The 15,430-nt window shown below is 45.4% G+C and overlaps 1 protein-coding gene across 4 annotated transcripts in view; it reads left to right on the forward strand.

Moving 5' to 3' along the window:
• Window positions 1-15,430, forward strand: part of INPP5B (inositol polyphosphate-5-phosphatase B) — a 957,269-nt gene that overhangs the window by 604,830 nt on the left and 337,009 nt on the right. For all 4 annotated transcript variants that reach the window (XM_085647875.1, XM_085647876.1, XM_085647878.1 and 1 more), the window contains 3 exons: window positions 8,817-9,004; window positions 10,077-10,188; window positions 10,289-10,398. In XM_085647875.1, the coding sequence (XP_085504001.1) occupies window positions 8,817-9,004; window positions 10,077-10,188; window positions 10,289-10,398 (410 nt within the window). The remainder of the gene's footprint in view (window positions 1-8,816; window positions 9,005-10,076; window positions 10,189-10,288; window positions 10,399-15,430) is intronic.

Here is a 15,430-nt window from a genome sequence, read left to right on the forward strand (position 1 = left end):
TACGTGCTTCATCTAGCTAGGGCAGGCCTGAAATTCTCTTCCATTAAGGTGCACCTAGCTGCCATTACGGTGTTCCCCTTCTCAATCTTCCTTTTTCCAACTGCAGGTCGTAAAGTATTTCTTACAGGGTCTGAAAAAAGTCTATCCTCCTGTTCGGCCTCCTTCACCCCCCTGGGAGCTGAACCTGGTTCTTTCTAAATTGATGGGTTCCCGATCTGCAAGGTGACACTACAGCACCTTACATTGAAGGTGGCCTTCCTTGTGGCGATTACTTCAGCTCGCAGGGTGAGCCTTCTGCTCAAAAGAGCCTTACACTGTTTTTCATCTCAATAGGGTTGTTCTGAGAACCCACCCGCCTTTCTCACGAAGGTGGTGTCGTATTTTCATATGAATCAGACCATTTCACTATCAACTTCCTTTACAAATCCCTCTACCCCAGCTTAGAGGGCTCTCCATTCATTAGACCTGAAGAGGGTTCTTAAATTTTACTTGGACAGGTCTCAATCTATTAGGAAAACTGATCAACTGTTCATCAATTACGGTTCGATCAGAACAGGTTGTCAGGCCTCTAAACGTTCCATCTCCAGGTGGATAGTTTCATGAATCAAACTGGCTTATCAGATAGCGCAGAAGCCTCTTTGGTCTAGACCGAAATCACATTTCACTAGGGGAAAAGCAGCAACTGCTGCATTCCTTAACATTGTACCGATTTCCGAGATCTGTAAAGCAGCCACTTGGAGATCTATACATACAATTACAAGGCACTATTGTCTTGATTCTGATACCAGGGCAGATACCCACGTAGGTCAGGCCTCCTTGAGGAATCTGTTCCACACATTTAGTCTGCTTGTTGATTTGGGTCATTCTTTCTCATTTGCCTGCAGGTGGAGGTTGGGCTTGCTATTCTATTCAGTGCTTATGACTATTGATGAGGATCCGCTGGAAGAGAAGGGTAAGTTTACTTACCTGTAATCCTAGTTCTCTTCCAGGGGTATCCTCATCTAAGTCATAAGGAACCCACCCGCCTCCCCAGGCATATGAGACTGTTGTGATGTTAAGATATATCTTTGTGCCCTGACCCTCGGGTCTCCGCAAAGAACAACTGACCTAACTGTCACCCCTGAGTTTTTTGTACAATTGCTTTCATTTTCTATGCTATTGGTTTACAATGCAGCATGAAGTATGGCGTAGTTATGGTTTTTTGAACCAGATGTTGAGGTCCCCTAGCATGCATACGTTGTTGTGATTTATAGTAGTGTCAGCTGTTGAGTCCAGAAGGGCACCTGTGAAAGAAATGGAGATGAGGGGGTCACAAGAGGAAAGCAGCAAAGTTACATTGATTCTCATTCCTGAACAATAACATTCTCTCTGTTGAACATAGATAGTGATTTTTGGTGATTCAAGTTTGATATCAGATAGTAAATATTAAATATGATTTCTGATTCTATGTCAGGACCGGAGGATAGGATTATGCATACTCTCTTCGCCTTATTTTTTACAGCAGCCATTTTGACAACACATTTTCCCATGATCCCTTGGGAATAGGAGAAGAAAAATCACAACAGTATGAACCAATGAGCAGACAGTTCATGACATAACCAATCAGGAACCCATATGCTTTTACATAGCTCTTCAGTCAAAAACAATAGTCCTCTTTTTTCGCTGCACGCAGCCGAGTTAAGTGCCTTCTGCCTTACCTCTTGGTTTGGGTGGTTGTTTGGAGTTTATACAAGCTTAATTTGCATGTTTTCCGCTTGTATTGTTTATAATTCTGGTTTGTAGGCTGTTGCTAATGTCGAGTGCTTTTCACAGCTTAATTTATTTATAACCTATGGTTCTTTCAGCACGCCGCGAGACAGCTTGACGTTCCCTTCGCGGCCTTTCTTCCGCTGCGGCCCTCCGCCCGCTAGGTGACGCCAGTCTGGTGTGAGAAGTTGGCCTGGTATATGCTGTCCACTAATTAAAGTGGGCCCATTGCACCAGGCTAAATGACCCTTATGGTGATTAGGTCAAAGATAACCTTTATAGAAAGCTATCCTAGTGGTAGCTATGGAGAGCAGCCTTCAGGCTAAGTATTGAAGGAATGTAAAGCAGCTTGTTTTACCAGAACTGAACCTCCTGAGTGATCAAATGAAAGGAGAACCACACAAGTGCTATATAAAAAATATGTATTTATTACTAAACACTCTCTGCTAATGTCTATACGAGATTAAAGCACAAAGCACACAATACTTAATCAATAGAACGACAGTAAATAGCACAATACACAGCGGGCTCCAGGGGGAGACCGAACCATACACTAAAAAAATGGTATAGCAACAACGACTTCAATAGATACAGGGCCTAGAGCCTGTAGAATCGCTGGGACCCCAAGGAACCACCCAAAGGAGTGACACAGGGAGCCCACGGAGAACGGGTGCAGTGTGGGAACACAGACACGTGCTCCGTATAACTCTATGGGAAAGTCGCGGTTAGAAAATTACAGTTTAAGGACACTTCGGAGAGGACTTCAAGCAAACCCTTTGGAACATAGAAGGTTCTAAGGCCAGCACTCTTGTGAGTACCGAGGTACCCGTGTTACCTTTCCCAGAGGAGCCCGGTGCATAGGGGTCAAGTGGTGTCGGAAACCCTCATCGTTTTCAATGGCGTCATGTGAAGAAGTGCTGCTGCCGGGAAGATAAAAAGGGTCTGGTGGAATCCATGCCTGGATCCGAGGTGAGAAGAACCTGAAAGCAGAGGGGACAGAGTCTGGGTCACTTCAGGGTGACTAGGGGCTCGATAGATGAATGCCAACTGATGTTGAGTGCTTCAGGTGTGAAGATAGGATGCTTGAGTCTGCAGCAACGGGGACCAGGAGACGTCGACGATGACCAAAGTCCGGAGGTGAGCTGCCCACCGATGTCGGATGCTTCAGGTGTGAAGATAGGATGCTTGACTCTGCAGCCATGGGGACCAGGAGACGTCGATGACGACCAAAGTCTGGAGGTGAGCTGTCCCACGAAGGATGTTGAATGCTGAGGGGCCAGTTTCTGGATTGAACACCAACCAGCCTTGGCAAAGGCAACCCACGCTGGCAGAGGAAACAGGTTATGGTGTGGACCAGCAAGGTCCAGGAGACTCTCCAAGCTATGGAGAGTCAGGGCACGTCTGGAGCACCAGCGAAGCCCAAGGAAAATCAAAGTGACCCTTGCCAGGACCCACAGGCCAACGGACCAGGGATCGCGAGGGGACCTCGAGCGGATGACAAAGCACCAGCCCACAGAGCACTCGTGGAGTGGAGGCCAGAGATCTTCAGTGGAAATGCTGCTCGGGATCGGGACTACACGTAGTCCAAAGCACGGCTTCAAGGATCGCCAAAAAGCATATGCTGCTGCAAAAGTACACGGTGCACAGGGGTTCGGGTTGCACGGTCCCCACGAGGGATACTGATCTCAGGATTGCTGAGAGAGCAGATCGACCTCGGGGACGCTCGGGAACCCACTTCCTGTGTTGCAGAAATCTTCGGAATCCTCAGGAGCTCGGGAGATGCAAACCTGTCAGATGCGTCTAGGTGCCTGCTGCTGCAGGGGAGTAACTCCTTTACTCCAAGGGAGAATCTTCTGGCAGGGAGGAATGATTCCAAGGTGTTTGAGACCAAACACGACATGTTTCTAAGCAGCTGTTTTAAAGTTAGCATTTACCTCGAGGTTATAATGCACTTAAATATATATGGTTGGCTGCCTCACAGACAACCCCGGAGAATAGGTTCCGAAGGCTGCAGAGGGGCCCTACTCATGCAGGGGCACCCTCTCACATAAAACCCAGCACCCTGCCTTCAGAATTGTTAAGGCCTGCCATAGGGGTGACTGATAGGTTTATATGTGTAGTTATTTAGAATGGATATAGGGAAACTATATCTAAGTAATGGCTGCATGCACCTCCTTAAACAGGCTGCAGTAGCACCCCTGTGGTGTAATTTTGAATGGCCTCTCAGGGGTGGCACAACACATGCTCCAGCCCCTGGGAGGCCTCTGGGGTACCTATGCCCTGGGTACATGGTGTACCATATACCAGAGACTGATAAGGGTACCCCAGAATCCAATCTGTGGTGTACCTTAAGTACATGCAATCAATTTACAGGAGAAAGCAGATAGACTGGGGTCCTGAATAGCAGCATACCAGTCAGTCTAAGTCAAAAACAGTGATACATCAGCAAAAAGTGGGGGTAACCATAAGAGGCAGATCCTACTCTCCTACAGCTAGTGCCTCCTTTCCCGGCCTACGGCCATACAACCCTGAATGCACCCAATCTTGGATCTCTACTCCTCGCTGAGGGTGGAGATCATGAACCGCGTTTTCAGGAGCCCGGTGCCTGAAGAGTGACGCCCAGTAATTAACTGGGTCTGTAGCTTGTGATTGGGCCACTTTGGTGAGCGCAGTAACGCCTCGCTGTACGGGGTCGGTATTTCAGCGTGCCTCACACCTGACACCCTAATCCCCCGTAACATTCTTGCTTTGCTCCTAGCATCGCTGCCGGCCCATGAGAGCTCGTCTGTTTTCTCTCTTCTGCACGGAGGGATATGAGGATACACAGGGGGCTCCCCTTGAGTACTAGCCCTTTGATGATAATTTTTATGAGGCAATGAATACCTCTAGTTACAGGGCAGTAGCGGAGGCCATGAGCACCATGGTGCAACGGCTCCCGCAGCAATTAGCGCAAGAATGCGCGAGACTGGTGAACCTGGCTAACCCCCCGGTGGGCTCTCAAACCCTTGTTCCTTCCACTCAGGGTTCGGAGGATCCTGCCAAGTGCCAGAAATTGAAGGGGGTAGACCATGATGCTTTTGAGCATCTCAAACACGCTTTTATTAACAAGTACCCCCCCATCCACTTCCTGGGAGTCCTAGCCTGCTCCTGCTCCCTGATTCCCCAGATCAAGACAACCATCCGGGTGATACTGATGATGACTAGGGGCCTTCTTGGCCTTCGCTCCCCTCCTCCCTCCTGCCATCCACAGATCAACCCCTCTTCACCCCCTCTGCCTCTGCCCCAGGATCAGATTTACTAAATCCGGACGACATTATCCATCCCACGTCGGCGGAGTGTTCCCCTTCTGACAAGGTTGTCTCCTATGTGGCGGCGCGCATCCACAAGCCTTTGGAAAAGGAGGCCAGGAGCCACCTGTGTGGAGAGTCCCCTCGCTCATCCTTCGAGGGTTAAGGTTTCCTTGACACCAGAGCTCGACCCCACCATGGCCACCTTCCTGGCCAAGTTTATCAAGGATCCTGAAAAAGGGATCGATAGGTCCTGGCGCGCATGCAAGGACAAACTCTTAGACACCCGTGGGCCCCTGACTAAGATCTTCACCATGGCCGAAGATTACAGGGCGTCAGGTATTATCATATCCCCAGAGGTTCTCTCGGGTTGGACGCAGCGAGCCGTCATCTTCTTCGAGAACGCAAACTGCGCTTTGTCGGCAGAACGCCGACGTTCTTACCTTATCAAAGTGGACCCCAAGTTAGGGGACCTAGCGGTCTCTGAGGCTGGCACAGTGGCTCAAGGGGGCTTTTTCAGAGAGACCTTCATAAAAGACCTGGGAAAGTTCGTCAACGCTTTCACTTCCCTAGACAAGGCACAGTCATCCATTAAGAGGATCTTCAATCCCCGGGTTTTCCTGGGGGCCGGGTGAGGTAGGGGCTCCAGCCGTGGTACTCACCAATATGCTCGAGGCCAAGGCTCCTGACATGGCAACCAAGATGCCACCCGTTACGCCACCTTCTACTCGACCAAAGGCCAGCGTTTTCGAGGAAAAGGCAAAGGATCCAGCGCCACACCCAAACCCATTGAGTGTCATGCCTTCTTCATCTCTAACGGTGGGGGGCGGAGGACAGTTGGCGGGTTTCATTCCTGCTTGGCGTTGCATTACCTCTGACGCTTGAGTCCTCCAGACAATCCAGGGGTTTCACTTAAAGTTTAAGGCTTCTCCTCCCAGCCTGTGCTTCTTAGACCCATCCAGGTTTTCTAGCACAGGACAACGTTGGTAGACATGGAGATTTTTCTCTTCTGGGAAAGGCACAATTTGTCTCTCCATTTCCCACCCTTGGGGCTTCATCAGCAATAATTTTTGGTGGACAAATCAGATAGAGTTCAGAGGCCGGTCATAAACCTGCAGTTTCAACGAGTGGATTGTATACCGCCACTTCAAGATGGAAGGCATCCATCTTCTTCGGTAGCTTTTGCTTCAATCAGACTGGATAGTTCGGCTACATTTAAAAGAAGACTTCTACCTAGCCATTCCAATTTCCCCCCACACAGGAGGTTTCTGCAGTTCATCTGGCGTAACCAGACCTACAAGTTCTCTATTCTGCCTTTCGCACTGTCTTCGGACCCATGGTGCTTCGCGAAGGTTCTCCAACCGGCTGTGGAGCTCCTTTGGGTCCAATGAGTCTGACTTATCGTCTATTTGGACGATATGCTTCTCCTGGCTTAGTGTCCTCGGCAGCTGTCCTTCCAGTTGCAGATGACAGTCAACCTGTTGCAAGGTTTGGGGTTTGTCATCAACGACAAGAAGTCACGGTTGGTTCCTTCTCAGTCAATCACTTTTTTGAGTTTTGTGATCGATTTGACCAGTGGCACCTTGAGCATTTTCCTTCTCAAGATGTCTAAAATATGTCACGAGCTGCGCAAGACCTTGGCAAAACCTCGGGTTTCTTTCAGACACCGTGGCCGGGTAGTAGGTCTGCTTGCCTTGTCTATCTAGCTAATTTTCCTGGGCCCTCTTCATTATCTGGCCCTTCAGTGCTTAAAGGCAGCCCTCTTGCGAAAGGGTCTCACATACTCTCTGTGCATAATCCTTATTCGGGAGGCCCTGGAAGAAATACGGTGGTGGCTCTCCCACATGGAGGCCTTGAATTGGAAGGCAATCTTTGGCTTCTTCCCGGATCTAGTGATCGAATCCGACGCCATCAGATCTGAATGGGGCGCAGGTGTGGAGACCTCTCCATGGGGGCGTGTTGTCCCACCAAGAGCAGGAGATGCACATCAATTACCTGGGACTCCTACCCGGATCATTTGCGGTCCGCTGCTAGACCAGGGACAGGATTCAGTCGTGTGTTCTCAAGACATCCAGTTTTTGGCAGTATTACCTGCAGCAATGGCTGAATACCTTCTGGGTCAGAGAATCAGATTGCGGACTGGCATTCACGCAACCTTCGGGACTCCAGTCTTATGGGGCTGCACCCGGATGAATTGGCATGGCATCATCATCCTGGGATCCGTTCTCGATCGATCTATTTGCCTCCCATTTGGACTACTAGTTGCCGAAATCTTTCAGCTGGAGGCCGGATCCGTTGGCGGTGGCAAAGGACACATTCCTGCAGCACTGGAATCTGGAAAGGGGTTATGCATTTCCCCCATTTGCGATGATTACCCGGGCATCAGCTCAGATCAGACGGCAGGGGGCAGAGGTAGTCATGGTCACCCCGACTTAGAGGTCTCAAGTGTAGTTTCCGGTTCTACTGGAACTTTCTTAGGATTTTCCAATCTGACTCCCCCTGTTTCCGTCTCGCCTCCTAAGTCCGGATCAGATGCAGCATCCGTTAATTCTGGGAGGTTCCCTCACCCGAATGGTTCTGGGCGGTTTCAGGAGTAGAGGTCAATACCGGGCCTTTTGCACAAAGCTGAGGATCTCCTCTCAAAGGCATGGGCCAGGAGTACAGTCAAACGCTATAAGTCAGCCTGGAAGTGGTGGACTGGTTGGTGCGTGCGACGGGATTGTGATCCGACCTGTGATTAAGTTCTCCTAGGGGCAGATTCTACCAGACAGGAGGCTTGATTCTGGTAGTTGGCTTGGCCCACGCGACGAAAGAGGACTATGGGTTTTGACTGAAGAGCTATGTAACAGCACATGGGTTCCTGATTGTCTATGTTATGAACTGTCTGCTGATTGGTTGACACTGTTGTGATTTTTCTTCTCCTATTCCCCAGGGTTCATGTGAATAGTAGTTCTAATAAGTTGTTAAAATGACTGCTGTGAAAAATAAAGCGAAGAGAGTATGCATAATCCTCGCCTCTGAGTCCTTAATATAATTGAAACTTTTTGTTACGATAGCTAGGACATTTTTCATTCTGCTTGGAGCTATTGATACAGATGGTTTCGTTTGGGCATGGTTGAGGTTAATTACAGTTTAAGTCAGGTTGAAAAGTAGACCTTTTCTAGGAGATTACTGGAGTTTTTCTGTAAGGAGCTTTGAAGGCTTGTTGAAAACTATGTCTATTAAAAAAGAATTCAGTTTTAGTGTGGGAGGTGCTGTACTGGTATGTGGACGGGGAGCTGATGTTTTGTTTTTCGTTATTTCATGTTTTACTTTGTGTTGTAGCTTGTGTTACTGTTTCTGTTACTCATCTTGTAGCTCATGTTGCAGAAGTGGCCAGTGAGGCAGCTGAGATGATGAATTTGATCTGTCACACAAACCATCCATTTCCTCCAGTAGGACAATTTGTGTTGTCACTGGGTTAGTTGTTTTTGGAGAAAGGTCTGCACTGAGTCCTATGGGGGGAGTAGCTAGGAGGGTTGTAGGAGGAAGATATTAGGGTACAGGGTAGCTAAAATGAGGTTGGAAGAATAGGGATCGATGGGTGGAGATGGCAGGATGTGAAGGTGAAGATGGGATAATTTAATAGAATAATTGACAATTGTTTGTTTTTTTGTTGAAAAAATTTGTTTGAAGCAGCAACTTTTTATATTATTTAATGAGATTTGAATGTTTTTACTGACTACCTTGAAGTGCTTCTATGCTGTTTCACATTGTCACTGATTTTGTTTGATTTGTTTATAGGGTAATAAAGGTGGAGTTTCTGTTAGGTTCAAGTTTCATAACACGAACGTATGTATTGTAAACTCACACCTGGCAGCTCATGTAGAGGAGCATGAACGAAGAAATCAAGACTTCAGAGACATCTGTTCCAGAATGCATTTCCCACAAAATGATTCACAGTCGCCTCCGCTAACGATACGAAAACATGAGTATGTTTCAGGTTCTGCTACTTACTATCTGCTGACCTCTTGTGAAGGAGTGAATGAGTCTTATTTCTTTCACACATATCTTCTTCTTTGTTTGTAAGACTTTTGGTGAATGGCTGCGCCACTCTTCCACTTCAAACACAAAACCATTCTATTAAATTACGTAGTGTCCATCACCATGTACATAACACTAAACATAGAGTGTACAGATTTCCCTAGCTTTCAATAACCAATTGTCATTTTTGTGGTATGTAAGGTACATGGGTGGAAAGTTCAACGATTAAACTGATTGCACCATCACTGACAAGTTACGGTGCCATAATTTTGGAAATACCAAATTGTAGCAGAAGTGATATCACAGGTACTTTGTTACCCTCCTCCTTCTTTTAAATATTTTTCTACAATTTGTACTTAATTTCCTAAAATATCTTCGATTAGACCTTGATATTACAACGTGGGGGCGTGTTTCTAAACAGAATCGTAGTTTACACAAAATATTCTACCAAAATTAAAAATATGCTGACGTTCAAAAACATCATAAGTGAGACTGGTTAATTCACCAGGCTTGTAAAGAAGTTAAGAGGCAGTATAGCTATAACATTGCTACCTCTGAGTGCCACCACAGTCCCTCCTCTCCACCCTGTACTTAAGGTATAAAATTATGTTAATAAAAGAAATTGCATCTTTTTCATGTGCACTTATTTAAACTAGACTAAGATTCCATCTTTGGAAGTGAGCTTTAAAATGGAGGACATCTAATAATTTTCTAACTAGAAGAGAACATCTTTATTATGTAATTTATGAAACTCCATTGAGCTTATCATTTAGTGAGTGCCAAAACATTACATACATATAAAGCAAATTTTCTTACTGACGTATCCAATTATCACAGATTACAACATATTGTATAAATTATTTTGGCACACTGTTTTATGAAGAATAGCTTCTCTATTGTGCATCAAGTCTCATTAGTCCATCCATTTCATTTGTTGCCACTGTATGATTAAATGAAATTTTGGGTCTGAAGCTTTTATCACAAGAGTACAAAAGTAAATGACTTTTAATTGTCTCCTAGGGTTATATTGTGGCTCGGAGATCTCAACTACAGAATAAACGAGCTAGAATTGGAAACTGTGAAGACACTGATCAAGAAGAAAGCGTTTGATGAACTGTATAAGTTTGATCAGGTACTTGTTAGTCCTAAGGACTGAACAAACCAAAATATATTTCTTCAGCTCGTGAATTGTAATATTTATACTGAATGAGAACTCTGCATTTTGTTTTCAGCTTAAGATACAGATGGATGAAAAAGCTGTATTTGAGGACTTTATAGAGGGGCAAATTACATTTCAGCCTACTTACAAATATGACACTGGCACTGATGAATGGGACACAAGGTTTGTGATTTTTATTTTCTCTGTTACAAACCAGTTTGAGCAAGAATTACGTTCAGATTTTTGAGAAGTCAGTGATCACGAGAGTTCTTGTACACGTGAGAGGAGTTTCTCGCCACTGTAACAAAATGCAGACAGGTATGGGGTTGGAATAAACTGTTTATATTCCCAATGGATTAAATATAATTATTTTTGTTCATTTACTGCTGATCCACCAGACTTCGAAGTAGGTAGTTCCTTTGAAAGATAGATTCATTTTTTAACTTTATACTCACTTTGGACTTAATAAGCTCTTTATTGAATCATATGTGCCAGTTAAATTAATCTTTTATCATATGAAATCTACTTTGTGTCAGGTGCTGTTTTTGATTATGAATGATTATACAGTTTCTCACTTCTGGTGCTCCTCTGGGGGGCAATTATGGATTTTAACAATGTTTTTACATTTTATAACAGTTTTTTTATTTACTAATATAATTTCAAATAAAAGAGGGATACTATTGTTGAACGCCGAGCAAAGAGCTGATATTATTCAATAATTCATACCACCTCTTCTTGAGTTTGGTAGTACGGTTATTGTCTGAGATGTGAAAATGTATTAACTCCCGTATGTCAAACAAAATAGAAACCAATCAGTTTGTACTGATCAATAAACCAATAATTTGAATAGTTGGATGACCAGTTGGATTCATTATTGATGTCAATGTTGGCTGTGGTAATTTTCCTATCATATGTGATCAAAGTCTTTCACCATTTGTCCCATGAAGAGCATTTTAGTGCTACTGAAACTGCTGCCCAATCCTGATGAGGTAAGCTTAAGTGCTAGTGGATTTTCAAAATATGGGTGATACCATAGAATGTCATTGCCTCCTTAAAATGCATATGTGTTTCTAGTGGATTAAATTAAACTGTGGCGTGACATGAGTTGTAGAACTGGTCTCACACTCTGGGCCCAAACTAAAGAAACTCACTGAAACAACTTTGTTAAAAGAGTTTGATAGTTGTTCACTCATACAGAAAAATAATGTGTTCTGATAACTCAAAAATCCACGTAAATGTTTTTAATCAGACCCTTTTGCTAACACCAAAAATCTAAAAGGTATAGAAATTTACCAGGTATGCCACCGTAACTCCCTGTATGCTCTGTGAATTCACATGTGATATTTCAGGTGACCGTACAAATGACAATATTTATGACATAATTCATGAAGTCGCACATCATTTCATTATTGATCTAGATGAAATCACTGATGCGGAAAGTGACTCCTGTTTGCACACCTGTTTGCTAAAAATAGAAATATAGTTCTGTTATATGTTTTCATTACAAGTTCATCTGCATGTGGAAGAGATATTGCAGCTTTCTTTCTTCAGAAAATGTTATGCCGATATGTATTGCTAGTGAGTTTTATTCATAGCAATATTCAGTATTTATATGCTCAGTAGCCATCCCAAATGACATCATCTGTGACATCACTGCTGACAGTGTATATCATATTACAATTGACGTTATCAATGATCTTACTTAAGTAGCAACCAATTATTTTTCTGCACAACTGTTTACTGTCAGTCGATGTACAGTCTCTGTTGAGGGTCCATCTGTCTACTGAAAAGTGATACCTCAGCCTTCAATTTATATCTTTTGATGGATAATTGTAACTGTACATTACTCACCTCTTGGATTCCTTCTCCTGGTGCCCGTCCGGTCTGGGAAAACGTTTCTCCGTAGCTCTACCCTGGTGGTAGGGGATGTCGATTTCATTTGACACCTACTTTTACCTGTAGATTCCTCACCTCTTGAGTACTCCTCCTGGTGTGAGACTAGTCCAGAAAACTTTCTTCATAGCTCTAACCTGATGGTATGGGGTGGCAATTTAGTTTGACACCAAAAGAAATGTCCCTGTGACATCGCTGACCCCATAAAAGTGATAGAGCTGTGGATTCCTTAACTTTTTAATTCTCCCCAGGCGTCAGACTGGATCCAGAAATGTTTCAGCAGTCCCTCCGCGTGCCGGGGAGGGTGCCTTACGACTCAGTGATGACTTCGACTCTGGTTGTGATGTTAGTGTAGTCATATAGGTCCCCATCGGCGCGGATGTCCCTTAATTCTTTTCCATGCTGCAGTGCGGATCTGAAGAGGCGGTTCCTCATGCCATTTTCCTGCCCTATTTCAACAGTTTTTGTCTCATATGCTTTGTGGACAATTACTCCAAATGGGGTTCCCTTTTTGATATTTTCCAGGGACTTGGTTTATTTTATTAATCTTTTTATTTGGAAAAACTTTTTTTATTGAAAGAAATCAACATAAAACAATACAAAGAAAAACAGGTGCAGTAAAGGGCAGCAGCTGAGATTTTAAAAGATGCGCAGCCTAAATTGCACATAAATACAAAACAATACAATGGGCCAGGAGCACATTCAGATATATCACGGTCACATTTATCCATTAGAGCACTACGGTGTCTCATTATCCATAAGAAAAGGGGAAGTGTTGCTAAAGGGGGGTACAGAGCAAACCCCTACTCTCGTTTCATGGACCCCATATTTTCGTCCATTTGCCTGGGCATCCCCTGCTTTCATAGACCATTCTCTCCATGTTCTGGCGATGTTGGGCTTTGCCACCATGCAACCCAGCGAGACCCACACTTGTTCTGTTCTTGACAGATCTGTAGCTTCCCAGATGTTCAATAGACAAAGCCGAGGGGACGCCTCAATGGGTTTATGACATACCTGAGACATGGTGGACACTATTCTACCCCAGTCGCGCTGGAGGACAGGACATTCCCACCAGTGATGTAAAAAAGCACCGGTAGAGCCACAGCCCCAGGGGCAGGCCGGGGATCCAAGAAGCTCCATCTTAACAAGCGCTGTACTGGTGTAGTAGGCTCTATGAAATATTTTAAGCTGTATACGTTTGAAACGGGAGCAGATAGCCACCTCCCGGGGCGAGGCCAGGGCCTCCCTCCTGTCCTCATCGGTCATGTCCCCCACATCGTCTGCCCATTTTATGCATAGTCTATAAGTTATTGAGGATTTTACGATAGGTCAGTGATATGGCTTTTTCTGGAAGGTAGACGTCCAAAAGCCTATCTTCTAAAGGCAAGGAAACAGGTGGGTCGGGGCCCTTGCCTGAAGATAACTAAAGGTTTCCCCCTCATGCAACTGGTACTGTGTTTGTAGCTCATCATACAGGACAACCCTGCCCTTTGCCCACAGGTCCCCAACTGTGGTGAGACCGGTCAGGTCCCATTTTTCAAATCCCAACTGTTTTGAAAGCATACCCAAGTGGCAGGACTCCAGCAGTGGAGTGACCCGCGTAATCTGACCCTTCCAAGCAGTAGTTGCCGCGTGCCAGATGGAAACCGTGGTAGAAGTCAGGGTAAATTTAGGTGCGTATCTCGTCCCTCCATATAGCGCCCTCAAGTAATTGCCATCAACCATATTATATCTGTCCATTCTATATGCTGGGTCTGTAATGGGACGATGCGTCAAATGATTAAGGATCACTAACTGTGAGGCCCAATAATATGATCTGATGGCCGGCAAGGCGATACCCCCGTCATACCAGCTTTTTGTGAGTTTGTTAAGAGCGATTCGGGGCGTACCATCATTCCAAAGTAGTGCGCGTACTTCGGAATCAACCGACTGGAAATATTGAGGTGGGATTGAATATGGCGTATTCTGTAAGGCGTAAAGGAAACTGGGAAGTGCCATAATTTTGTAAAGGGCAGCTCTACCTAACAACGGAAGAGGTAGTGTTTTCCAATGTTGTACATCGGTCCGGAGACGTTGTAAAGTAGGTAAGAGATTCCTCTGTGTCTCTTGTAATATATATGCCCAGATATTGGAAACCGCCTGTGACTATGGTGGCATCACAACCCGTAGGGAGGACCGGGGTGGGGTCCCCGCTTAAAACATATTCCAATGATTTATGAGGGCAACAATTTGTTATACACTGTGGATCGAGAATCGGGGCCTGGCCAGGTATAGGAGGATATCGTCGGCGTAGAGGGAGATTCTATCCGACCACTCTGGCGACCAAATAAGTACCCGAATAAGGGGGTCGCCCCTGATCCATAGGGCCAAGGGTTCTAAAGCCAAAGCAAACCACAGCGGTGACAGGGGGCATCCCTGTATCCTTTCCCAATTCAAAGATTGTAGACCTGCCACCGTTAACCATGATCCAGGCCAGGGGTTTTGAATAAAGGAGACGCACCCAGGATAAAAACCGCTCACCAAATCCGTATCTCTCGAGTGAGGCAAACAAGAAGGGCCATTCTATCATGTCGATGGCCATCTTGGCATCTAGAGACATAATCACAGAATCTTCCTGTATGGTGGAGGCTCTACCGAGTACCCCAAAGAGGCGGCCAAGATTGAGCGTGGTGTTTCTAGCTGGAATAAATCCGGACTGGTCCGGGTGATTCATTTTGTGGAGATATGGCAAAAGGCAGAGAGCCAAACTTTTGGCTAATATCTTAACCTCTGGGTCAAGAGGGGTTTTCCCTTTTTATGTATAACGACAATATTTGTCAATCTCTGCGTTTCAGGCAGGATCCCTCGATTGACACCCTCATCATACATTCAAATGAGAAACGGAGCGATCGTCGAGGAGACAGTTTTGTAAAGTTCAATTGGGAAGCCACTCGGGCCCAGGGCTTTCCCAGATTGATATGCACCGATCGCCTTAGATACCTCCTCAGGAGTCAAAGTGGCATCAAGCTCTTTTACGTCCTGCAAATCCAACACTGGCAGGGGCAGAGTGGAGAGCAATTTGGCTGCCTTCTCCTGAGTGGATGCGGACAAGGGGACATAAACACGCTCAAAAGGTTTAGCGAATGTCTCCGCAATCCCGTTTCTATCACGTTGACTCACTCCGCCTTGATCTCCAATTTCAGCCACCCACCTATTGGCTAACCTCGCCTATCAAGCCATGGCAGCAGCTTACTAGCTTTATCGCCAATATCATACACCCGGTGCTGAGTGGCCCAGTATTGGGTCTTGGCCGTCTCTTCTGCGATATCTCTATATTCTTTTT

Source organism: Triturus cristatus, chromosome 3_2 (genome assembly GCF_964204655.1).
Source record: "Triturus cristatus chromosome 3_2, aTriCri1.1, whole genome shotgun sequence".
In the NCBI taxonomy this organism is placed as follows: domain Eukaryota; kingdom Metazoa; phylum Chordata; class Amphibia; order Caudata; family Salamandridae; genus Triturus; species Triturus cristatus.